Genomic DNA, 26,829 nt, shown 5'->3' on the forward strand with positions numbered 1-26,829 from the left:
CTTCCCTTTTCCCATAAAGTTAGACTATCACCTCTGTTACATTTGATATCCTGAATTTAAGGAATAAGAATACAGAGACATTTAATTAGGACTCAGATTAGCACTCCTACAGGCCAAATTACTGTCAGGCGTACTATCGGAACTGAAATATCTCTTGGAGGTGTGGGATACTGTCCTGATAAATGTATATGTGTACCAGTACTCTGTCAAACTCCATCTTATGTAGGAGAGTACATTTTGTTTTGTCCTGTCTACAAATACCATAGCCATTGTTACACTGGAAAGATGATTCAGAGAGAGAATTCAATATTTTTTCCAGCATACTCCAACAGATGTACAGTTCTGCTGGAACAGAATACACAGATTACTTGTGATAACAAGATAGCAACAATTTGTTATCAACAAATCTCTCTGAGCAAAGTCTCAGAAAATAAGCTTGTGTTTAAGAGCACACAGTAACTTTACATTTTTCTTCTCACAGAGGACAGACAATCTAAAGTTTTGTATTTTTTCTCTCCTGCCACTAGATCCAACCTGCAAAATTCAGCAGGATACACTCTCCTTCAGCCATTACCTTGCTACCTCATTACTACTCAACCTATACTTTACTCCCCTACCTTGCAATACATGAATACCATGTACAGGCTGACTTCATGCTGTACGCTACAGACCATCCCTATTTATCTCAACAAGAGATGGAGGCTTTATCCTTATAGTACAAGGCAAACTAGGTATCTGATGTATTACAGCCTCTCTGGTAAAGAAAGAACTAGTATGTTATTAGCCTGTAAGAAACATGCATATTTACTATTTAGATATAAAAATATTTCTCCTTTGCAGTCATTTTGTTTGGTATTTCCCATGCTCCAAAGCCTGTTAATGCCTTGACCCCTCTCAACTATATCCCTGACTTTCCTTCAGCACTGCTGATATTGGTGATGATGAATCTCTTAATATATGTTAAAAAATGCTCATCCAGGGGGATGAGCAATAAAATAAGAGACTGTCACAGTCAGGTCACGACTTTAAATCACACTCCAGTTGGCAGACACTAACAGTTGCTCCCATCTGGTGCTGTTTGGTGAGACAGTTATAAGATATCAACTAGCAGACAGCTGTCATTTTTACACCCGTCAGAGCTGGCTGTAGCTGACACCTTTTCAGGCTCCCCCAGTAGAAAGGCTAAAGACTGGGTAGGCGGTAGGTAAATGCACTAGTAAATGAGACCCAGGAAAGGTTCATGCTGACCTGTCTGGAGCACTGGCACGGCCAATGCTGAGTCTGAGGGATGATTTCAGCCTCCAGATTAGCATCTTTTTGGTGGTCCTAATGTACACCTTCGGGCAAGATTCCTCCTGGATGTGCCTTTGGTGGTATTTAGAAGGAGACAGAAAAGCCAGGTGATTAAACTTTCACCTTGATAAACTACTGAGGGCTTGTGGAAAACGGCCAACGTGTGCAGCATCGCTGTTAGCCAGGCACATCGTACCTCATTTCTTTCTGTAAAATACCAGGAAGCATGTCAGATGAAAACAAGGTATTAATCCAGATGTTCCTAAAACCTGATCTAGTATGATGAAAGCCAGTTCTTATCTCCTTCTGCTCTTTGGAGTTTATCAATTGGGAACTTAATTTTCCTGCCATGACCATTTCATTTCAAGTCCTAGTCTACTGAAGTCCCACCTTCTTGTGGCATTTATTTAAATTTTGCACTCATTTAAATGATTCCTTCTCACATCAGTCCTGCCTCTTCTCCATATCAGGAACACAGTTCTACTGGCAGCTATTTCATCCCAAATCCTGATTATTCCTATCCTTTTTTTTTTCCTTCCAAAGGCTTTTTATATAAAATCTGAAATACTGCAGAGAAACACGCATTTCACGGAGTGCAGCGCCACCTACCGCCTATGTTATTCGAGAAAACCAAGTCTAGGAGCTTATTTTCCAAAATAACACACACACACACACGTACGTAGGTACATACGTACATATATGCATAAAATTAAGGACAGGTTCAGTTTGAAGTTTATGCATTTGGGAAGAAATTTTTAAAAAAACGAGACGATTTAGGACCAAAGAGCCCTTCAGAGTCAATGTTTCAGTCAGTATTTCAGTCTTTTAGAGAAGCAGGCCTGATACAGGGACTCCTTTGCTTGAAGTCCCAGGGGTGCGGATTCCCTTAGGTGGCTTTTGATTAAAAATAATGGTATGAGAAGGCACAGAAAGCAATCAGATAATATGCCGGGCGTAATTCCAGGCCAGCAAATTGGTCGTTGCCGGATAAGGGCGAGGGAATTCACTAGTTAAGACGAATCGTCAGTCTGAGGCCCAGGAGCGTGGCTGTGCCCTGGGGTAGGGGACGGGGCCTGCGTGGAAGCTAACAGACAACGCCAGGCGCCCGTTTCCAAGATGGCTGCCGCGGCCTCAGCCGGAGCCGCTGCCGCTCGCTTCCGAAATGGCCTCCGCGCCTGTCCTCTGACTGGGCCCGTGGCTTCCTGCCCGTTCCCAAGATGGCCGACGCGGCCGCGATCACGTGGCCGCGAGCGGGGCCGAGGCCCGCCCCCCGCGGCCGCGGCGCCCCGCGGGGAGGAGGGAGGCGGTTCGCCTTCTCGCGGCGTTTGGCCCCTCGCGCGCCCCGTCCGCCGTTGCCAAGCGGGCCGCGGAGCTATCATGGCAACCGGCGGGGCGGCGGCGGCGGCGGCGCCTGCGGCTGGGCGGCCCGGGCCGAGCCCGCGCCCCCACCCCCGGTGATGGAGCCGGCCGGGGCGCTGCCCCGGAGCTGCTCCCCGGCCCCGGAGGCGGCCGAGCCCCCGGGGTCCCCCGCCCTCCCCGCCGAGGAGCGCCCGCCCGCCGCCGCTGCCCGCGAGGCGAGGCACCGCGGGCCCGGCCCGCAGGGCCCGGCGGGGCGCGGGGCGCGGGGCGGGGGCAGGCGGGCCCCGGGCCGGCGCGGAGGCGAGCCGGGGGGCCGGGCCCGGCGGCCCCGCGTCACCGTGGACAGCTCCAAGGCCAAGACGTCGCTGGAGGCGCTGAAGATCAGCCTGCGGCAGCTCCGCTGGAAGGAGGTGAGGGCCCGGGCCCCCCCGCTGCCGCCCGGGGCCCCCCCTGCCGCCCTGGGCCCCCTTCCCCGGCGCCCTCGGAGGGTGCCGGAGCTCTGCCTAGGGCCTTCCCCGCAGTCCTGCCGCCCTCCTGGGCTCCCCGCAGGACGCCAGCCCGGCCTGGAGGAGCCCCTGGTCCTCCCCACCGCAGCCCCTGCCAGATCGCAGCCCCCGCTGCTCTGCCGCGCTGCCCTGGGAAAACTCTCCCCCGTCTCTTCTCACTCTGGTGCGGTGTCTGCCTCTTGCAAAGCGTTTGCCCCTTCTCTTCCCCTGCTATGTCCCTGATCCAGTGCAAAAGCGAACTCCTCTAGCTGGTGGTGGTTCATTCCAGTTGGTGTCTTCTGGCATTTCGCCATTTTAGTTATTTATAATTAGGTATCAAGATGTGAGGCTGATTTGATTTATGACTGATAGTGCCATCAGCAGTTATGCAAGCCAAAATAGGAGTAAATAGATCTTATGCTTCAAAGCTTAAACTCATCACTGGAAGGGGCAAGAAAGAAATCTCTCCCCTATGTAGAAATGTTTGGAATGTCATGTCCATTTGCAGCTTTTCTTCCCTTTCACCTTTATTCCTTCCAAGTATGGGTATGTGATATTGGATGAGATATTTGTACAGATTTGAGGTATACAATGTATTCTGTATTGTTTTAACCTGACAATTAAGACCTACAGAATTATTTTCTGGAGGATATACTTGTGTTTGTCCATGATGTCCAAAGTGCTTAATACCACAAAGACATATGTGCATGAAGAGTTTATTGCTTTCTCGTTCTCTATCTTTATAAGATGTTATTTCAATATTTTTGTTATTTAAATCCAGTGGGAGAGTTTCAAAATCTCATTACACAAAAGCTCCAGCTCTCAAATCCTTCTTTTACTGCAAAATAGTAACAAAGCACTACAGGTGTGAAATTAAAACATGATATACTTACCTCTCTTATCCCTAAACGCACCCACTGAGTGTCTGTCAGCAGTTTTGCTTCAGTCTTTTAGTCAGTGACAAACTGAACAAGGGTGACCTTACATTTAATTTCTCTGTTCTTGTGGCAAAGTTTCATATTCAAAGTACCTGGATACTATTTTAGTAAGTGCTTCTGAATTACTGATTTAAGTTAGCCTTGCAGATTTTATTGGTAATGAGACATATTTGCTGGTTGATTTTGTCTTTTCTATTTCCTGAGTTTTGACTGCTGGGTATATTTGATCGCCTGGATTCTCTGCACTCTGTATTCTGTCCTACGAATTGACTTGTTTCACCTGCTCTTGTTATCTTCTTGATTATCTGCACTGTATTATCAGCATTCTCTTTCCTTCTCTGTATCCAACAATAGCAATTGCTTTTGGCTTTACTTAATCTTTATTTGTTTGGTGTCTCCCTTAATATCCTTTCTCCTCCATCCGTTAATTCAGTCAATATTTTTCATTTAGTCTGTTGCTTTCCCTTCTGGCCTCTTTGTACTCTTTTCAATAAAGAAGAGACCAAATATTGAATTTTGAGACATTTGACTGCACTATCTAAACAGCTAATAATTCATTCCTTGTAAAGTCACTGTAATGTTTCTGTGAAATTTTCAGCTTCTTATAATAAAGAGGGAAATACATGTGCATGTGACTTTTTTTTTTTTTTTTTTTTTGGTCAAGAAGGTGTTTTCTCCTATCAATGTATATGTTTCAAATCAGTTTAGAAATCAGAATTACTAGACACTTAAGATCCCAAACCCTTATTTGGATGACATTTTTCTAAAATGCTCTCAGATATTCTGACCTCTAAGTAACAGTGAGGCCTGGAGGAAGGAAATTCTCATTTGGAGGCTGTTGTACATGTGATGGTGTAAGCAAAGGAGTTAGTAGTGCTCTTTGTTTTGTTTTTTTGATAGAAACTTCAACATATTCAAACCTTTGGTCTCCACTAAAACTGGTGGGAAAAAATGGTCAGAAGGGAGTGGTACCCCCAAAACCTGCAACAAGGTTTAATGTATCACAGACATAGAGTCTTAGTTATAATAATGTTTCAATTTAAGTAACATTGATGAAAATAGCCACATCAGGGCTGATGCTCAAACAGCTCTGTCAGTATCTCAGTGGCAATTAGCTGTAATGTAGGAAATTCCCTAATAAATGCTGTGTTGTAGCAGAGTTTATCTAATACCAGTTAATATCATGTCAATGCCACGTTTGCAATTTTAAAGTAGACCAATATTTAGGGTTTCTTTGTTTTATTTTCAGGTAACACAGATAGCATTTTGCAATATCCCAATTGTGTTCTTTATTGAACAGCTAGAATGGAAAAGATTCATACGCTCACATGCGGAAGGAAGAGGTAAAATTGCCGGTTCCTGCATGTGGGTGAATTCCCAATTTATATCTGAGCTATTCCGTAAGTTTTAAAACTTTTTTGCTGTGAGACAGATAATGGCAAGAGTACTTTTCAACTGGCGATATTCAAGTCTTGTTTTCACAAAATTCTGTTTCTCACTTGCATGCAAGAAATCAACCTAGATAATGAGATACCACACGGGAAATCTTGGGGAAATTGGTATTTGGACAGCTGAAAACACAGTATATTACAGAGCAATAGCTGTAGCTATGTGACACCATTAGAAAACCTCTAATATACTGAAGCAAGCCTGGGGAGAGAAGGAACTTGTTCTTTTTTTGCTTTTTAATTGGCATTTTTAAATAACAGTATAGATTTGATTTAACCTCTGCCTCTGCAAAAATCCATAAATATCCATCCAACTCTACTGGTTTGGCACCAGTTCAATTTTGCTGGTGTAACTAACATTTGTTATCACTGACAGTCTCACGTACTCCTGTAGCCACATCAGAAGAGTGCTTTTAAGTATAGCAGTGGTCCAGATTTGAATTACAGAGTGTTCTGTTCCAAGTTCAGTCCTTTCGTTCTTGGCCCTGCAGTTTCATTAACTTTAACGTTCACCCTCGAGATGAAGTGTTGCATACTTCTGCTGTGCATAAGTTGCCATGTTTCATCTAAGAGACAACTTGTGTTGAAATGATTCCTATATACCTAGCTTTTAAAGCACTTTAGAATCCCTTTGGGATCAAAGGCATTTCTTTATGAGATAATGACCTTATGCTTAAGTAGCTGGCAGGTTTAACCAATTTAATGAACAGCAGCGTTGCTGATATCTGAAACTTCATCAATAAACAATATACACAGTTCTTTGTTGCCTGGAATAAATGCTGCAGGGCAAAATGAATAGCCGTTCAGACCTGCTCAGGGCTGACATAAATAACTGCATAAAGTGCATGGCAATTCAAAATATCAGTTTAATTTGATAGCGCTCCCCTTCAATTGTTTAGAAAAGTAGCGCCAGAGTATTTGTTCAAACAATTATCCTTGGTGGCCAAACAGCTTTGGAAATAGTATTACTGTTACAGCAGAACCAGCAGAGGGAACACACGTATTGTTTCTGGTAGGATCTGCAGAAATAATGAGGAAAAAGCTTAGAAGTATTAATGAAATGTATATATTTAAATCCTGATGTTTTATGGGTAATTTTCTACTTTCTTCCCTTGTATCATAACACTTTTCAGGTGTTCATGCAACAGATAGCTGAAAACAATATCATTTTTCTATGGAAATCTTGAGTAAATTTAATTATCAACTATGATAGCCCTATCTTGGTTAATGTACAGGGATGGACCTTTTAAAAGGCATTGCAGAATTTTAACGTGCATGCCGTTGGAGCAATTATTAACATCATTAGACTGGACTATCTGATTGAATGTGTCAGATTCTTTAAATGAACATGATATGCCAAATGAGATAATGGGCACAAATTGAGCTTGCATCCTGAGTTTATTCATCACTTAATAAATTATTTCTTCAGCTGGCTTTCAATTACCAGGAAAATGGAGGAAGCAGATATCTCAGACATCAAATATCCCAGCATTAAGTGTTTCATTTGTCTCACTGTTCAGTAGATGCACAGAAGCATAGAAATAGTTCGAAATTTCATGATAGGAAAAGGTGACTAGAAGCCAAAAGTTATTTAACTTGTCTTTAAACATCATGGAACAGACTGATGTGACCATGAGACAGCGTTTAAATTATTGGCTTCCAATCAAAAGGTAGAAATGACCTGTCAGATGAATTTGACTATGATTGATTATTAATTGTGTCAGAGTTGTGAAAACAAATGTATTCACTTTGTGGCCTCCTGTTTTTTGTTCTGATGAATGCCCTCCACGTCCAAATAAAAAAGATTTAAAATAAATACCTTGAAGAGTTAGTGAAGTGATTGCAATCTGAAAGTTGTTTGCATTTTTATGAGCACAGGGTGGGACAGGAAGGGGCACAGATGGCTTCAGTCACCGTTGTGACCTGCCCACGCCTGCAGCTGGGAGTCCACAAACCCTCTGGCTGCGAGCACCTTGGCTTGGACGTCGGAGCAGATCCAAGGCTGCTCCAGCTGACTCCGAGCTGACAGGTTTAGATGGAAGATACTCGGAGAATCCAGGACTGCTTCAGTCATCCACCTTTCTTTTTAGATAGTCCCCTGCACCAGAAGCTGGGGAGATGGCAGAAAAGCCTGTTTTACCAGATTTAAGATGAATTTATATCTGCCCAGCACTGCCAGAGAGAGACAAATAGTCCAACTTGTTTGCTTTTTTTCTAAACACTGTTCTTGTGTTAAAATATGATGCAGACAATAAAGAATCCTTCCCAGCTCATTCAGGAGATTAGTTTGGTCCCATCGTTAGATAAATCCAAATAATCTCGATTTGTCAGAAGCAGAGAGGCTGCTGTGCTCTCTGAATCGTGGATTCTGGTGTAAAATGGCTTCAGTTTTCCAGTGCGGAGGTGCTTACACTTCATCCGTTGTGAAATGATTTCTGTGCAGTGTTCGTAAAATGCTTTGATATTCTCTGTAGATGAAAGATGTTATATAAATGCAAATTTCATTCCTTTCCTTTCAATTTCATTTAATAAATAAATAAATTGTTCGGGTTTTAGTGGGAAGGGCAGTCTGAGGCCTAATACTGAATCTGTATTCTGCATATACCTGTGGAAAGAGGTTAAGGCCCCTGATTGTCTTTCAGAGCCTACCAGAATTAATTTTCGCATGTGCAAAACCAGTTTTTTGCAGACTGAATAATAATGAAATAAGCAAAGAATCCTCTAGCTCTGTTATATTGTGTATTTCACCCCTATGAGTAAGGAAATGGAGAAAGGATGCATCACTAAATTAGCATTTTAAATTTAATTTTCAAAGCTGTTTAGTGAATAAACTGAAATTTTAATTAAAGTAGCAAATAAAGGAAGTAATTCACTCAAAAGCTTTATGAAGTTCTTTTTTCTCTCGTACTGAAAAGGAATCCAGTGCTTAAAGAAATACTCTAAAGGAAGAAAAATTACATTTGGGGTAAGGAACGAGTAGTTTCTGCAACATACCGTGATTATTAAGGTACACTTGCAGTGTTTCTTTAAATACGTTAACTATTTTGAAGTCATGGGGTGTTGAAGATTATGGATATTTAATAGAACTGGATCCTGAACATGCTGTAGTTCTAATTATGGCATATTGTTTGAAAAAGGTGTAATCTGATAATATAATAGATTGTTGTGAATGTATCCCGTATGATAATGTGCTCCAGTTACCATTGGAAATTTATGGTTAAATCTTGTGTGAATGGGAAAAGAAGCTCTTAAGTTGTTAGACTGTTTAATATCGTTGGAATAATCACCCTAGTCCTTAATAGGTAAAATATATACACTCCACAAATGATTAGATAAATATAGTTACTTCACTTAAATATCTTTCTTTGAATATCTATTTTAAATTTATTGCAGCTTGGACACCCGTGTAATCTGGCTTGCTCAGACAGTGCTTTGCAGTTATGTCCCTTCTTGAATTTTAGAAACTTGAACTAAAAAAAGTATTCTCAGTTTTGCAACCAAAATATAGACCGTGTTTTGTTTTGACAGTCAGAATGCTGTTCTTTGAATGATTTATACTTTATATTTTAGAAAACTAAGTAATGAACAGATATTGCCATTTTGTTTCAAAACTTCTCATATCTCTTTTGCAGTTTCCATTTGGCAGACGCTTGCCATGTGACATCTATTGGCATGGGGTATCATTTCATGATAATGATATATTCTCAGGTCAAGTCAACAAGTTTCCAGGTACCTTACTTCTGTTTCTGACTTAAACAAATGCTTTAAAAACACGATAATTTTAACTGTTTTTGTGTTTTACTGTTTTCTCACCTGCCTACCCAGCTAGTAGTATTTTTAGGGTGTTATCATTTTTGGTAGGTGATTTTTGCTTAGGGGGGAATTTGGGAGGGGGGTGGGGATAGAGCTGATTATCATGAGCGTGAGTCTTTTTAACTTGTATGGAGGTGAGAGGGTCTTGTAAGAAACTCCAAGACAAATAGGCTTATCTGTTATTTTGGTGTTTTTTTTCTCCTTAACCTTAGGTTGGTCTTGGTCCTTCTTCTACTAGATCATCTTTTGGACTTCCTGTTGTTAGTTCTCTATGGGTTATCCAATATTTAAATTATTAGAAGCATAATAACAGATGGAATTTGTTTGAAGTCCAGTGGATTCCTCATCTTCAGATTTTGATAAAATAAATCTAAATAGACTGAGGGTGATATGAAGAGAAAATAATGTATTTGAATTTGGCATTCATCCTTTTTGGATTGTAGAGTAAGCCTCTCAACATTACAAGTATGTATGAGATTAGAGTTAGATTATATGACGAATTAAAGCCCAGCCCCATAAAAGTAAAAGGCAACATTTCCATTCTCTCCTTCTAGATATTGCACGATGAGGTCATATTCATGATTTTTGGTTAGTCACATACTAAAAAAGATTCTCAAGTCTGTTCTGTTTATTGAACATACTTTTTGAAACAGTGATAACTAAAAATCTCCTAATATGTGGTATAAATATCAGAATGGTTATCTTGAACTCTGTGGATTGACATTTGTTTTGGACAGAAAGGGTTTTTGAGGAAAGGAATACTTTGTATATCCAGATATGAATTTAGAAAAAAAATGAGTTTAAGGATATGATTTAAGAGAAGTAAGTATGCAATTATTGTGTGTTATTTAACATCAATAACAGTGTTAAACATTTGAATTAGTTTTGTTTCATAGTGGAAAAAATCTGTTTTGTTTTGAACTCTGGCCTATTTCAGGGAGAAGCAGAGTTCCTCAAGTGGATTTTTTAATATTGAAGAGTTCATGTCAGCCCTCATCTTATGATGACTATTCTACTTTTTTAAGCTCCCTTATTTCTCATTTAATCCCAGTTGAGATCTCTCTAAACAAGAGCTAAGAGCTTATGTATTGACTTGTCTAAGCCCTTTGCTTCAGATTTATTGCTGCTGTTAGTATGCTGTGAGAATAAGAAACCTCAGATATCAAACTTTATGCTCTGTTTGCCCTGACTTTCTCCTGTCTATGGGCAGGTCACATTCAAATATCAAATAGTATAGTCTTCTGGTGGCTTAAATCGCATAGTGTTGCTTGAATGTTACCTCTCTGTGTTCTGGCTTCTGTGTGGTAAGCAAGCAGAGTGCCTAGTCATCAAGGAAAACAGAGAGTGAAGAGTCCTTCAGAACTAAACATTCATTCCAGGAATGTTGCTCTAACCTGATGCTGGGTTTTGCCAAATTCTTTCTCCTGAAAAGAGGTCTTGATACTTCTGTTATTTACTTGTGAGGTATTCAAAAAATCTTGAAAGGATTGGTCCTCAGAAAGACTTTTCCATAAAGGTAGCTTTTTAGTCACATTTCCAAGGAAAATAAGACTGGCAGGTTTTGTTGTCTGCATGTTCCCTGTTGCTTTCTCTCTCATCCGTGAAGCTCTGGAACCCACTGGCCAAAATCAACTGCACTTGACAGAGGTAGAAATTTGCTGACAAGGTAGTAAAGAAAGCCCACGGTTGTTCTCACTGAGAAAGAAGCTGCAGCACGAACTAAGCTGTAAGTTTGACAGCATATAAATCAACACAAGAGAGTAACTCTGTGAATGCCCTAACCTTGGAAAGAACCAAACTTCAGATTCAAAGCTACAGGAAAGCAGGCTTCCTAAGTTCTATTGCTCACAAAACTTATTCTGTCTGACATAATTGCTTAAATGAATGCAAAATGGTTTCTTATATTTAAATGGAATTGTTTCCTATTCCTGGAATGTTATCAAGCCAAGGCATTAGTTGTGGACTACAGCAAAGTCAGTAATTACTATTAGACTAAAGTATTACCCTTTATTATTCTGAGCTCTGTTTTGGACAACTAATTTAAAGCTCTTCTCATATGGTACAGTAATACATACATTATGAAATATGTCAAGGGAGTGCCACAAATTTTTTGTCAGACTAGTTAAAGTGTTTCAGCTATACTGAAAGCACTGGCAAGAGTGCCTGCCTATATGGTGAGTAATGATTTAACAATTTATTTTTACAATGAGACTTCAGTGACGGTTCTTCATCGCCTTTAAATAATATCTATTATTTTGCTTAGGCATGACAGAGATGGTACGTAAAATTACACTGAGTCGGGCAGTGCGAACAATGCAATATCTATTTCCTCTTGAATATAACTTCTACCCTCGATCCTGGATTCTGCCAGACGAATCTTCCTTCTTTGAGAAAGAGGTAGATTACTCTTACTCTCAGAATAATACAACTTTTTGCATATTGTGGCCATGTCATTCTTTAATTTCTTCATTTCTACCAGATTATTAAAAATCACACTTACATAGGTGCTGTGGATGACATTGTTTTGCATTTGCCTGAGATCAGACATAGTCTGGATGAACTGCTTTTGTTTGTTATGTTCTAGAATAAATTTAAAAGAATTAAGCTTCTCTGCAATACCAGAAGAGATGTTTGAAAATTAAACACAGTAGAAACCTAAATCCTTTCCCTACATACTCTACTGAGTTTAAGAGGACTGAGTATTGGGAAGTTCTAATACTGTAGTTTGTGGAACGTGTTGTCTCCTCAGGTTCATTACCACCAAAGTCTTGTTAGTCCATCCTGCCTGTTTTATCTGAATCCTTCAAAACAGTATTTTGTTGTGTGTTGTTTTAAATATATGCACATCTTTCTGAGTAATTGTTTGAATGTCTTGTCAGATTGTTACTTTGTTTAAATATTCAGAATGTAATAACATGCCATTCTTTTTCAGCTTTTTGGAAAAAAAAAATACTGTGTGTTGGTGTTCAGTTCTGTTATTGCAAATATTTTTTAAATATTGTATGTGTTTGTTTTAACCCTGTCTGACTCGCCCAGTGCATTCTTGTATTCTACAGTATCCTCTGCTTGGAAAAGTGAGCAGGAAAAGGTATGGACTTTATTAGACTTCTATACTGTATGTTACTTTTTAGATAACTATCATTTCCACAATCCAGTTAAATCCATGATCATCTTTTAATATATACTCTGCAGGTGTGCTGGGCCACTGCCATGACACTGCCAGTAACAGTAAAAATGAACACAATTCCAATAGTATTTCAGGTTTGTTATTTTAAATGAAGACCAATTTGTAAAAGTCTAAATTATACAATCAATTTAGGAATGACAGATAAGTGAAAATAACATGGAAGTAAGCTTTCAAAATGATGCACTGGGGTTTTAGCTATGATTCTTTTGGGAATCATTCTTGTCTCAGTTACAAGGCACTGATTAAACTGAGCAGCCCATAGGAATGTGATCTGCAGTCAGGCTAAATGTACAGTACCCGCATGCTGTCAGCAGGTGGCACTGTAAATAAATAAATACTTTTCTCTGGATGAACTGTTAGTGAAGAGGATTTGGTTTTTGTTCCAAGAATAACAGATGTCCAGTAACACATTCCTCAGAATTTCCTTTGCATATGTTCTTCCATCTGTGTTTGAGAAAAGCACAGTTCTTGTTATCAAACACTATATTTTATGTTGTAAAAGTTTATGTTCTACTTAACAGAAGTTTGTAATGTAACCCCTCCAAAACAAGAAAAAACACAAAACAAAAAATCCCAAATCCATTGTGAACCCTAAATGATTCAGAACCCTTTTCACCTGTAGTTTTCCGATCTCTCAGTAGGAGCTTTCCAGTCTTTTTTGTTGTTTATGTGTGCATGTATATTTTCTTTTGTTTGTTCACTTTACAACTGAGGGACCCTTATGCTGCTGAAAATGTCATCTCTCAAAGACTGAATTTTCAGTTTATTCACAAACGGGTTCTATACAGCATGGGTGGTGCCTGCATTTTAGATATACCCTTATAGGAACTGGCATAAGCTTGAATGTGTGATTGCCATATGGACATTTACATGAGCAAAAGATGAGTTAGCCATCTCAGGTACTTCTAAAAGTGAGGCTATATTGTCATGGGCTTCAGCGACTAAGTAGACAAGTCATGCAGAAACCTGTGTTGCTGTGGCTTCAATATTATTGTTATTAAAGCCCGTTATAGTAAAGTTAATTACCAAATGTCACAACTTCTGTTGCAGCATAGGTATAAGTTAGACGGGAGAAGATATTTTGGTGCTGTTTATAGTACAGAATTTTGTCTGAAAGGACTGGACTGAGAAATTAATGCCTATGAGATTTTGCCTGTATTAGAAATGACTACTGAAAGAAGACATTCATTGAGAATTTCAATCTTGCTACCTCCTGCTGAGGCACTACAACATATCAAAACAACTTATCTCAAATATTCTTACTATGCCTCAGTTATATAGTGAAGCTAATGAACTTTTATCGAACATATGTAGAAATAACCTAATTGAATGCCATCAGGTTTTTCCTGTTCCCACTTTACTGCATACACAACCCCAGGTGGAAAACAGTACAGCCAATGTAATATTAATCTTGTGTGCTTTAAAAGCCAGTAATCAATGAGAGAGCTGCCTTCTTAAGTTTGCTGTAGATGGGGTTCATGTTGGGAAATACCAGCAAAATGATAGTTCCCTTAGCAGCATTCATATTAAACTGAAATGGTGATACGTATTTTTAACAATGGTTTTAAAGTTTTACTCAGTAAATATGTATTTAGCTATTTTTAATATTTACTTATTTTTACCTCATAAAACATTGTCTACTAGCATGTCACCGTATCAGAAGATGAGTTACAGATGAACAAATTTATCAGAGGCTATGGTGGTTACTACTTCACTAACTGTTGGAAAAGAATCTGTTGGAATCTCAGCACTGATAAGAACTTGTTTCTAATGGGAAACTAGTTTCTAAAAAGTAATCAGCTTGGGATTCAAAGTAGGACCTTGGTTGCTCTCATGTTGCCTCCTGTGTGCTGTCTGTGAGGATGATGAATAGGCCTAGTGTGATTAATTTTTAATAAGAATCTAATTCAGGAAGTCTAATTTCCAGCACAGCATATTTTTGGTGGTTTAATGAGGTTTTCAGCTATTGGATACCTCTTAGACATATAGGCTTAAATATTCTGGCCTGTGTGCTGTCAAATCTTATAGCCCATTTTATATGTTTTTTTCAGATAAACATTTTCATTCAACCGGTGTTTTACTCATGAAAGATAAGCCTGCAATTGGACCAGATTTACATTCCATTAGACATTATATTCTCCCTCACTGTTGACTGTAAATAGTTAATGTGTTTTTAAAGATAATTTGCTTCTGTCAAACTAATTACACAGAAATAGCTCATTTCACATGAACTTATTTTCCTGCATGACTGATTTTGCTCAGTCTGGACAAGCCTTCTCATAATGGGATTTTGAAAGAATATAGTTGAGGGATTGCGGAGAATTTGAAGAAGACTGGAAATTTCCTTGAAGATCAAGAACCCATCTGCTTTCTTGAAGAGAGTCAATCTGCTGAAAACAGACTGACTCTGGATTGCCATCCTTCTCCCCTCCTCCCCCACCAGGTCTTACCTATGTCTGGCATATGTAAATTTTGATGGACTAGAAGGCCTGAATAATATCCAGAATGCTTTTGAAGCACATCTTGAAACATACTCAAATACCAGCCTTGAAAGACAAATGGCTAAGTGTGTATATGGTGCAGAAATCTCTCAGTTTCAGGAGACTTTGCTGTGTATGGTGAAAAATGATGTCCTTTCCAGTTAAATGGATCATGGAAAGAGTTAAGTGTGGCATCGTGATCTTCACTGATAACATAGGAAGCCAGTATATGAAATCAACTTGTCTGGTTTTGAATTAAGACCTTTGTTGCAAATAATCTTGTCTTGGGATCTCATTTTCCCTAGAATGGCTTCCATGACTGAATCAGTTGAGTTAGTTTGTCATTTTGCCATGTATCCCAGTGCTATTTTCTGGAACCATGACTGCATTAAATGTCACAAGTCTTGTAATTAAAAAAAACCACACACACTCCAAACTGAAGCATGTTGCATCTCTCTGCAGTTAGTCTGGATTGAAATGCGAGTCATCTGTTCTCTAGGCAGACTTTTTATAAGATGCTTCTCCTGTCTTCACTGGTCAGAAAAATGAATTACCATCTTGTCTGATGTTAAAAACGTAACAGAGAGAAATGTCTTGCTTTATTCTTTGAAGCTAGCAGGTTAGGAGCATGTGTCATTTACACTGGTTCATTGTTTTCTTCTGGTCTCTCTCTGTAGTAAATACATATCTTGTTCTGAGCTGAAACAACAGTCAATGACTGTTAAAAATCAGTATTTCAAAAGCAGATTGCCATTGCATCTTCAACAATAGTCCCCAGAAAGCATTATCTTTTTCAAAAAAGTGCTGCTGTAGCAGAGCAAAAGTAGCCTGAGGCATGAACAGTAGAAATGGGGAAGAGGAGGCAGATTGTCCTTATTCTTTTAATGGAGAGAGTCTTTATTACTTTCTGCCCTAGTAGACCATGATTGGCACTTTATATGTATGACTAGAGTTGTAGTACAGCATGTTTAGTAGTGGGTGTTTAAGTTTAATCAAATACTTACCGGGATGCTGACTTTAACAAATTGTGAGCTAGAAAGAATCCTCTAGTATGCACTGTAATATCCTTTAAGGGGAAGATTATTCTTTTGTGATTAAAAATACAGGGGGATAAAATCCTGCTTTCCTTATTTGCACATCTAGGCCCATTGATCTCAGTGGACTTATTTATCCATATACTGTTTATGTAAGCCTAGTCTCCATTGTGTAGTTTTGTCCCTACAAGTGACCTTTTTTGATGAAGGATCTTTCATTGCGTTAGTGTGATTACTTGTCCATGAGAAAAATCCTAGTCTAAATAATTAAACTTGAATTCAAGCTGCAGTTAATAGGAAGGCTTTTAGTAATGTGATTCTCAATAAAATTGGATAGAATGGAATCAAAAGTACTTTCAGTCCTTGGAAATGTCAAAGGAGCACTAAATAGTGTGTATCTGTTGCCTAACATAGTCCCAGAAAAGTGTTTTGTCTGAAAATCGTGATTATCTTAGTGGTAGTCAGCCTTTTCCTGTCTTCCAACTCTTCTTCATTCTGCAGTGCCAGGGCTGATTGTGGCAATTGATTGTTTTTTCTTTGGTAGTTTGTATCTTCAGGCGTCTTAAAGTCGCTTTCCGATTGTTGCCAGAGAGAGGGCAGGCTTATGTGTGAAATGATGGCACCAGCTTCTTTCAGCATATTGCTGGCTGAATTGAAAGAACAGGCACTGCAGTGTAGTTCTAGTGTCTTGAAATGTGTGAATGCAAGAAAAGAATTGTCTGTACTAAGAATATTTGTGGTACTTCAATATATTAATGTGTCATCCCTCCATTTTGAAAAGAGGAGATTTAAAGTATTAAGTATTTAAAGTATGTTCTTCTGGATCTCATGAGTAGCTGATAAAGTTGTCAGGCTGGATCCTGCATTTTTTTTTAGTTGCATCCTATGTTGGGGATTCCTATGCCTGTGTATTAGTATGAGTTTCATGACCTACAGTCTATCACTGTCAGGTCCTTACAGTGACCTAGTTACTGTCTTTCTGATTTTTTTGTCCATGTAGAAAAAAATGTGTTGAAGCTGGTGAAGTTTAAGTTTATTTCTTGGGAGCAGGAGTAATGTAGGCAATTTAGATGGTGTAATTGCTTTTTTAATCTGATATAAAAAATTACTTAATTATGTTGATTTTTTGGGGAGGGAGAGTTTTAAGTGAATATAAATATGTGGTCTTTAAGTGTGCAGATTTGAATCCAGTGGTTAGTTAGTCATGCCCTGTTTAATTCTGACTCTCTATATCCAGTCGAGAATGATATTAGCCTCCAAACATTCTCTGCTAAATGAATGTTTCAGTTTAACATGTTCAAAGGCCAAAATAACCTTATTGCAATAATTCTGTTTGGATCTGCGAGCCATTAACACAGTCTGTTCCAAGTGGGATTATCTAATTTTCTTACAGATAAGGTAACTGATTCTTTAGGAAAGAAAAATGGCCAAGCCCTGTTTCGGGACTTCTAGGTGTAACTCCCTTTAGTATGTTAAAAACAAAAGCTCAAAAGATGCTTGCTGCTTCTGAAAAGATATTTCTATAAATGGCTGTTTCCTCTTCTGTTATAATACCAAATCTTGTTTATGCCACAGAAATCAAGTTGGTGATGTCAGTCTGCACAAATGACAGTGGGGTTGAGCAAAAGTTTCAGATTGAAGTACCTTTAAATTTGATGCATTTGGATCTAGATCTGAGCTTTAGAGCTTTTTTCCCCCCCTTTTTATTGCCACTTTCTATGTGAGGATGGAGACACCTCTCTATAACACACTTTATTTTGTGTTTCAGCTAATAGGCCACATCTGGAATTCTGTAGGATATTTAGGTTCTGACAAACCAGGGATATATTTCCCCGTCGCTGTTATCATCATTTCTATTTGAGGTAAACCATTTCCCTTATTCACCCCAAGAATCTAAGGCTCAATACTGAAAAACTCAAGATGAGGGGATAATGGTTTATACTATATTCATGGATATCTACAAAGCACTGAGAGAACTGGCTACTCAAGTATCAAGGTTCAAGGCGCTGTAAACAGTACAGAAATAGGCCATTCAGTCCTCCAGCAACACTCTTACAAAGTATTAAAGCTAACTTTAATAAACATCGATCTTTCATAGCAAGGTACTACAAACAATAGAATGAAGCCAATACTAAAAAGTACTGGTTTGCTAACTTTTTTTTTGTTGGCTTTTTCCTGCTATTTCTGTGACTTGCTGTTTTTCATTTGCATGCTCACAGAATGTGGGTAGGTGTCGGAATTTCCTGCCTGCTAATTTCCTTTGTAGTGGGGGCATCTCCCTTTGCTGCATACATAGTAAGTTCAATGTCAATGTGTCTCTTTGGAAAAAATGTTTTCTGGGATCATTCCATTAATGTAATTTTTCAGCCTTAAAAGCATTTGACATAATCTTTAAGAAATCCACAAACCGGAAGCATTTCTCCATGAGAGAAGTAATGTGTATTTTGTGTGGTGACTTTTCTAAGCTTTTTTGTATATTGAAATGCATCATGCCCGGGCTGATACTCGTGTTAGCTGTTTGGCAGCTCACCCCCTAGAGCTCACTGTGTTTCATGCTGAACTGGCACAGTGACGGTGAACGCCTGCACGCAAACTGAACATCTGCACTAGCTTGAGAAAATGACAGCCAAGGCATACACTGCAAGGAATGCACTGTAGAGTCCTCCAAAGGTTTTGATTCAGTACCAAATACCAGCAAATTCTCAACAAACTTTCCAACTGACTTCACACTTAGTATGTCTAAAGAAAGCATTTTAATTGTCATGTATTATCAACAGATCTTCTTAGTACAAATCAAAGTCACTGATAAGATAGAATTTTCTTTTTTCACATTGGATAGAAAGGTAGTCATTGCAAGCCAGGCCTGATGGGAGTTCTGACATAATTTAGAATAACCTTCGGTTTGGAGAATGGTTCTAGCTAGCAACTGGGGCATAAACTGATACCTTGTTTAGTGTAAATTTGTGGTATTTGCTTCATGTCTGTATATGACTCAATATTCCCTAGTTTAAATAACACTAGTTATCTGGTTGTGAAAATCATTTGGTGGTGGAAAAGGGTATTACCAGGGCTGAACCAAGACTTTCCTATACAACCTTAGAGGTCTGTTTATTAAAAAGGGGTACTGAATGAAAAACATTAATCCTACTGAAGTATCCTGACTTCCTTGTTGTGAAGCTGAAAAGATAAGGACCTTATGATATAGGGGAGGAGGGTGAGCGAAGCAACTGGGAATGTCTCTAGTCCTGGTGTATATTTGGGGCATACTAGTGGGTGTGGAGTCTTCCTACAATTCATGAAGAAGAGAGTCCAAAGGAGGGACTTCTTCATGCAGCTGCCAATGTCCAAGAGCATGTGAACCTAGAACATCATATTAATCTAGCAATCTGTCCCTAGAGAAGGGGGCCATCCTAAACCAGTGCTTTGTGCATTTTATAGGGTTTCCAGTCAGTTTGAACTGACTAGAGTTCATTATTTGTTTTCATTATTATGTCTTAGTCTCTTAGTAAGGAGCCTTAAATCTTGAAATAGAAGGTTTAAAGGTATTTTTAAAAGCAATCTACTTTAAAGAAGGTAAAACCAGTCTCAATCATCTAACTGTGCTACCTGTTATTAAAGGCCTGAAAGAGCCTGTGGTGTAACCTGTCCTGTTCATTTCGGAACTATTGTTTGACTGTTTGCAAACTCAGACTTTTTTCTTGCATTGAATATATTGCTTCACTTTTTGAAGACCATTTCCAATTGGGACAATTATGCATTTTTAAAATAAAAATGGAGATTCTGAAATGCTCACCGCATCTGAGTTTGATTCTCAGTTAGGCTTGGAAATGCTGTTTCAGAAAAGTTTGGTCCTTGTTTGTCTGAAACTGTGCTAACTTCTTTTGGAAGTGCATTTAGACAAAGCAATTGAAGCTCATTGGAGCTTTAAACAGATTTTCATTTTTAATATGAAGATGTCTGCTAGTGGGAAGATGCAGGCTCTTGAAGGAAATTTCAGATGCATGTCTCTGAGGATATTATTTTTCAAAAGCTTTATTAAGAAAAGGGCAGAACATAATTTTGAGTTATTCATTTTCAATGGTGCAGCATTGATCTTAATTTTGGGAGAAGATCTTATGTTATGCTGGCGTGGCTGGGCACACCAAAACTTGGGGTTTAGTTTGGGAGACTTTAGCTAGCTAGCAATCATGCCGCAGCTGTTTTGAGATTATAAAAGATAGCTAATAGTAGATTCACAATTTTTTTTTTCTGCACAAGCTTATCTTTTTAAAAAAAAAAAAAGACGAATGCTACTGTACACAGCATTAATCATAAGAGATAAGAGATTGTGTCAAATTTTATTTTATCTTTCCTTCTCCCAATATTGTTTCTGTTTTATACCTCAATAATCAAGCTGCTTTCCTTAGGTTAATGATTACTTTTGTTGGTAGTTGTTCAAAACACAGCACAAAAGTTTAGCTTACAATTTCATATACATTAGTGAGTAATATAATGGACCTCATGAAGTACCAAGTATTTCATACTGTAAATTGTTATGTAAGATTAAAAATAAGCTCCTGGAACCATTTATATAATGGCTTGTTATATAGAAAACACTTTTATCGGCACTGGTAACTCCCTACTCATGCTTTTTTTTGTTGGATTTTGTGCTTGTTGGCACTGTTTATATTCTACCTTTTTCGTACGGTGTTTACTACTATAGTGATGTGATCATATTGTTTTTATTATTTTTGCTTGTGAATGCAATTTGTTAGTTTTCTTAGTATCAACCCGTCTTCCCCGCTTTTTAGTGTCCTTCAGTGTAATTCTTCTTTTCCTTGTAGATTCGTATGATGAAAGACAGGGATCCATCCTGGAAGCCCACTTTTATCGTAAAACCTGATGGAGGTTGCCAGGGGGATGGAATCTACCTCATTAAAGACCCTAGTGACATCAGACTGACAGGAGGCCTACAGAGCAGGCCGGCTGTGGTCCAGGAATATATTTGCAAACCACTGCTCGTTGACAAACTGAAATTTGATATTCGTCTGTATGTCCTACTGAAATCTTTAGAACCCTTAGAGATTTATATAGCCAAAGATGGACTTTCTAGATTTTGTACAGAGCCCTATCAAGAACCCACTCTCAAAAACTTGCACCAGGTTTTTATGCACTTAACCAATTATTCATTAAATATTCATAGTGGGAATTTCATCCATTCTGACAATGTAAACACTGGCAGCAAGAGGACTTTTTCAAGCATTCTGTGCAGACTGTCTTCCAAAGGAGTTGATGTCAAAAAGGTGTGGTCAGATATAATTTCACTGGTGATTAAAACAATTATTGCCCTGACACCAGAACTAAAAGTTTACTATCAGTCTGACATACCAGCAGGAAAGCCTGGGCCAACTTGCTTCCAGGTAGGTTGGAATTTTTGCTGGGAATGCAATTATTTATACGCATGGATTAATTTTATGGATGTTTCATTCCTTTTCTAAAAGCTCTTTTTAAAATCTTTTTGTTGATCACTGGGAGGAAGTAGGTGGAAAAGTGGTTAGCAGATGTAAACTGGGCAGTGCTCTGAGTGAGCTCACAGCTTAGGTTCTCTACGCCCAACTTTTAGCTTACAAATCACTGTCGCCTGACCAATGTTACTACTAGCCATAAACAGACAGAATTTTCAATGGGTATCACTCGTTAGTAGCAATATTCACTCCAGCTTCTAGATGTTAATAATATGAAGCTGCAGCTTCATAATGCAACTATGATGATGGCAATTTTAAGGCCTAATTATTGCAGATGCCAAGATTCCATGTTGACAGATGAAGTATTTAGAGATGAGGGTACTGTGGAAGTAGCCATTTGTATTAAAGACAAATGGTTTCAGTAATTATTCAGCAATACATCACATTTCTTAGTTATTTCTCTTTTCTCCCTCAAAAGTTTCTTCCTTCCAAATGCTGGCATTTGGATGACCATTTTATTTCAAGCAGAAGGGATCAGCTCAGTTAGAAGGTCTAGCAGTTAGAAGTAGTTCTAGCAGTTAGAAGGTCTGTCACATTGTGGTATCTAACTGGCCCATTTATATTATGGGGCTTCTGTGTACTCTGATAAACCCATTAGATCAGAACGAATTTCCTTTCTTCATGTTGGATTTTTGCTGGGACTTTTTTTTTTTTTTTTTAATAGTGAGGAGGAAATTAAGGTGATTTCTATGAAATGTCCAACATGACAAGTGACCTTCACTGGACTTCTAGGCAGGTCTCATCAGGAAAGCACTTGCAGGCTATGATTATTTTGGTAAAGCCTGCCATTAAAGTTAGGATGACTATTGAAGCAGCAATTTGCCAATTAGTGTCTAAATCTAAAATGAAAAGCCTAACAGATACATGCATCTCAGGCATATTCCCCTTTCCATAGCAATTCAGCTACTAAACACCAACAAATCTGTATTCTGGTCACAAGCAGCACTTAATTGAAAAAGAAGTTGGCTTAATCTATAAGAAAGTGCTGGGTTTTCATCAATGTTAGTGGTCTCCTCAAAATCTCTTCAGTGTTGCACAGAAAGGTAACATTTTAAAGATTAGTTCAAATTATGCACATCATCTGTCTGTGCCCATGGTATACCTGTTATTTTAGTATTATGTTATAATGTTATGCCCTTTGAAGGGGTTTACAGATGCCTTGTGGATGTTATAGAGTAGAAACAGGTTTTTGCATGTCATTCTTTTGAGGAAGCACTTCTGTGCAAATAATGTTGAACTCTTCATTTCCTCAGTTGGGATGGAAGAACAGCCCCACAGATAGAAGAAACATATGGTAGCAGAAAGTTATGCTCTCTAAAATAACACTGTGAGTAGAATGAAAGTAACATATTGCTTGTTATGCACAGATTTTAGGATTTGACATTCTCCTGATGAAAAACTTGAAACCCATGTTACTTGAAGTAAATGCAAACCCCAGCATGAGAATAGAACATGAACAAGAGGTAAGACCTTTCAACTAACAATAATATTGGAATGAAATTGTTTAGGGTTGGTTTTCTGGTCTCTTTCCTTTTTTGAAAGATGAAAGCTGTCTGCTAATATAAAACCTCCAAGGTTCTCTACAGTTTTCTGCTTTGAAATCTTTGCTAATCTTATACCCTTGAAATATGACTTATTGGACTTCTGAAAGCTCTCCATCATCTTTGTCATAAGTACATTTATTCATTGTCCCCTGCAGTTGACTTAACTGTATTTAAGGAGTGGTAATAATTTTTTTCATGTTTGTATACATAATATAAATGGTAACAGTGGTAACAATCTTTTTTTTTTTTAATTAATTTACTAAAGAAATGTGCCAAAAATCAATGTAATATCATATTGAAAATGTTACAGTATCTGTTTATTCTTTAAGAAGTATTCTGTAATCTGTCATTGTGTATTTAAAACATACAGGGTATGTATAAGATTTGAGAATATGTAGAGTAAATAATCATCAATTTTACACTGAATAATTGTATTCCTTCATAAATTAAAGCTGTCTCCTGGGGTGTTTGAAAATGTCCCAAGCCCTGTTGATGAAGAAGTGAAAGTAGCTGTTATCAGAGATACTCTTCGTCTAGTGGACCCTCAGAAACAAAAGAAAAAAGATATCCAGTAAGTGTGTTGACTTTCTTTGGGTTGTTTTGCATCAGTGCTGAATAATAATTGTAGAAATGAAATAATTTTTTCCAATTATATTAGTTCACCCAGGAGAATGCTAATTGGTGGCTCAGTACAAAAAGAATACTCAGATTTGTGGGTCTACTGAGGGAAGGACAAGAAAAAAACAATTCATTGAACTTTCTGTTTAGTAGCGGGAAGACCACCGTATGGTCCTCTCCCAGCTCTGCCCTGACCACTTCACGTGCTGTGTCTTTCCTGACGGGAATGTCGTAAGTGTGGAAGGAGCTGTATAAGTGCTCTAGCTCAAGGAATTGAAAAGGTCCACAAACTGATAGTCAATCAGTTTACTATCCTGAAATAACTTAATTTGATTCAGAACTGGTGCAAACAATTTAGTAATTCAGGTTTATTTACTTACACTTTTCCTTGAGGCATCTGTTTTTATTCAAAACAGTCATGAGATGTAAATTTGTGTATTAATTCACAAATGTGAATGATGTGAAAGTCACAAAGTACTTTGAATCACCCTGTTGAAATTGAAGAATGTGAATATTGTGTTTAGAAATTACTTCCTTATATCTGTGATAATAAACATAGTACCATTGGCTCTTCACACCAAGAATTCATCAGTGATACAGCTTTTTTTCAGGATAATGTTGTTTACAGAGCAACTTGTTGCTGAGTATCTGCACATCCTCATCATAAGATGATCAATAATCGTATTTGTTACTTCATGTGGAGATATTCTTTACCGATTCTTTACTTTTCTGTACTGATATATAAGAACTCAGATGGGACAACTCCCTCCCATTCTTCTAAGATTTACCCTTTCTACTTCCAAATACTTTTTCTTGAGCTGATGCAGATATGCCTCTCTCTGGAGTTAAGACTTCAACTGAAAAGATTCCTAAAGAATAATCTTGTTGGAACTCTATTTAAGTATATGGTGTTAGGTGTTAGGACGTCCATACAAAATGTATTGCTCACATATAATTTTCTTGCCCTTGAACAAAATTTTGGTTACATTTTCAAGTGGCCGATATACACAGAACTTCTCATAAGAGAAAGGATCTTACCGTAAGCCTCAAGGTGTAAAGAAAAATAAAAGATCTCATTCTGACAACTTCTGTAGATTTATGCCTAAATAAAAGCATTTGAGATGGGAACTGAGCACCAGCTGCTTTTGCATTATCTTCACTAGCAAAAGTTTTAAAATGCTTTCACTTTGTGTCCTTATTGTCTCATTCATTTCAGAAGATTTCGATTAGTTCCAATGTGCGCTTCTACTTTCCCTGTCCAAACACTCCTACCAATAACTATAGAGAAGTGGCATCTGTATAAGTTTGCAGAACAAAGGTAATAACTAAATAACTGACTATAGAAAACTGAACACTTGTATATCTATCCATTGTAATATTTTTGCTATTCCAATTCCAACTGTCACATTAATATAAAAAAATATCTGGAGGAATTCTTCTTCTGACAGCTAACCAGGCAGCAAACACTGCAGACTTTATTTTTGATGCCAAGTTTTTAATGGACGTTGATTTAGATAAAGCTTAATGATAACACTGAATACACGGGGGAAAAACTGAGAAATTTGAACTGCATCTCAGGTAAATATTCTGCTGTAGGGACAGATTTGATTTCCCTCTAATTATCTACCAGATTAAAATAAATGAAGCATCTAAATGAAAGTGAGTTTTAGAAGTCATCCTAAAGCACTTCATTATCAGAAAAGATTAATAGCTCAGAAATATTTGGTAGTTTAATTTTTCTTCATCTTTATAGTGTTTTGGTTATTTTTTTCTCCCTTCCTCCTTTCATGTAATATGTAACATTGAAATGTAAGTTATGCTGAATCAGAGCAGTGCACTTTATTATGCCATACATATCTTTTCATTTTTCCAACAACATTTCATTCTTTACACCTACTAATCACTAGCAATTATTTTGGCCTTGCCAATAATTACTAATTGAAAATCTGTAGCAAAACAGGTTCAAGTGAACATACTTAAATGTATCTAGTGGTTATTGTTCCACAGTGTGTACTGATCTGGTCTTAGTTTACGGAATTTGTCCGGATCACTTAAATACTGAGGTATGTACTTAATATTTTGTGCATGTTTAAATATAAAATGAAATGCATATTAGGATTTTGTATCACTGTTTAATAGAGGAAATCTCTTCAGTTTTAGAGATCAGGGAAAGCTTTGTGATACAGAGAACATAAGAAATTACAACAGAGTGAAAAGTCGCATAGGCACCCATGAACCTTGCGGGAGGGAGGAGTAGGGAGGGCACAGCACAGGGGAAGGTATTTCTCTTCAAGGGTGTGAAAGCCCTGCATGACAAAATCCTTTGTTTCATATGTAAAATAGATGTTCTACCTATCAAGATTCTGAAGGTGGTAGATATCCATATAAAGGTTAATACCCTTCTTTGCTGTATTAATTTCCTTGCTGCCTCTGAATCCTGTGCATTAGGGTAATGGTAGGCAGCATACAACTACAGCAGTGTTCCCAAGAAACTGTATTAGTAGAGAGATTTGGAGCCGTATACTCCTCTGTAGGTTGAAGATGTTTGTCATCAGCTCGGTGTGTCTCCAGAGGAGAATCTGAAAGCAGTTCTGTGGGTTGTTAGGTTGTTTTCAGTACACTCTAAGTCCATCCAGTGCATGTTATTTGGTTGGGCCTGACCAAGTAAGTGCCTGGGTAGCTCTTACTGAAATTAATGGAGAAGGTAATTAATGAAATACATGTTGTGCATTTTGTTTTACTTTTTTTTTGCTCTCCTTCTTAAAAAAAAAAAAAAATCCAGCTAAAAAATGCGTATTTTTTAAAAAAGTTTTTTTTTTAATGAAATTTTCCAGGAGCCAAAATGTGGAGCCTTTTTTTTCCTAGCTTTGGTTTCTACACTGATCCTCTCTTCTGTAGGCATTCTTAATTCAGAACTGAAGTTTCACTAGTAATTAAAAAATTAATACATTTAATAAAATAATATGGAAGCTCCCAGTCCTTTACTTTTGTTTGTGTGGTAGTACTGTTTTCATAGATTCTTAAGGCCTGAGCAGATCATTGCAATCATCCAGCTTGATGGCAGGCTGAAACAAACGCAATAATTTGTGGCTTAACTATTTTATTGAAAAGCCTGAATTTTAAACT

At 38.1% G+C, this 26,829-nt stretch overlaps 1 protein-coding gene across 4 annotated transcripts in view; it reads left to right on the top strand.

Annotated features, from left to right (window-relative positions):
- The first annotated feature begins 2,750 nt into the window (after positions 1-2,750).
- TTLL11 (tubulin tyrosine ligase like 11) overlaps positions 2,751-26,829 on the top strand; it is a 61,513-nt gene continuing 37,434 nt past the window's right edge. Inside the window, exons 1-7 of one of the 4 annotated variants that reach the window (XM_067309233.1) lie at positions 8,524-8,530; positions 9,156-9,252; positions 11,600-11,733; positions 20,861-21,436; positions 22,909-23,004; positions 23,538-23,656; positions 24,920-25,021. In XM_067309233.1, the coding sequence (XP_067165334.1) occupies positions 11,602-11,733; positions 20,861-21,436; positions 22,909-23,004; positions 23,538-23,656; positions 24,920-25,021 (1,025 nt within the window). In that variant the 5' untranslated portion in view covers positions 8,524-8,530; positions 9,156-9,252; positions 11,600-11,601. Of the gene's footprint in view, positions 3,063-8,523; positions 8,531-9,155; positions 9,253-9,548; positions 11,734-20,860; positions 21,437-22,908; positions 23,005-23,537; positions 23,657-24,919; positions 25,022-26,829 lie in introns of those variants that run through there. The other 3 variants (XM_067309230.1, XM_067309231.1, XM_067309232.1) reach the window with 3 other exon arrangements.

This window comes from Apteryx mantelli, chromosome 21, assembly GCF_036417845.1.
Source record: "Apteryx mantelli isolate bAptMan1 chromosome 21, bAptMan1.hap1, whole genome shotgun sequence".
NCBI lineage: Eukaryota > Metazoa > Chordata > Aves > Apterygiformes > Apterygidae > Apteryx > Apteryx mantelli.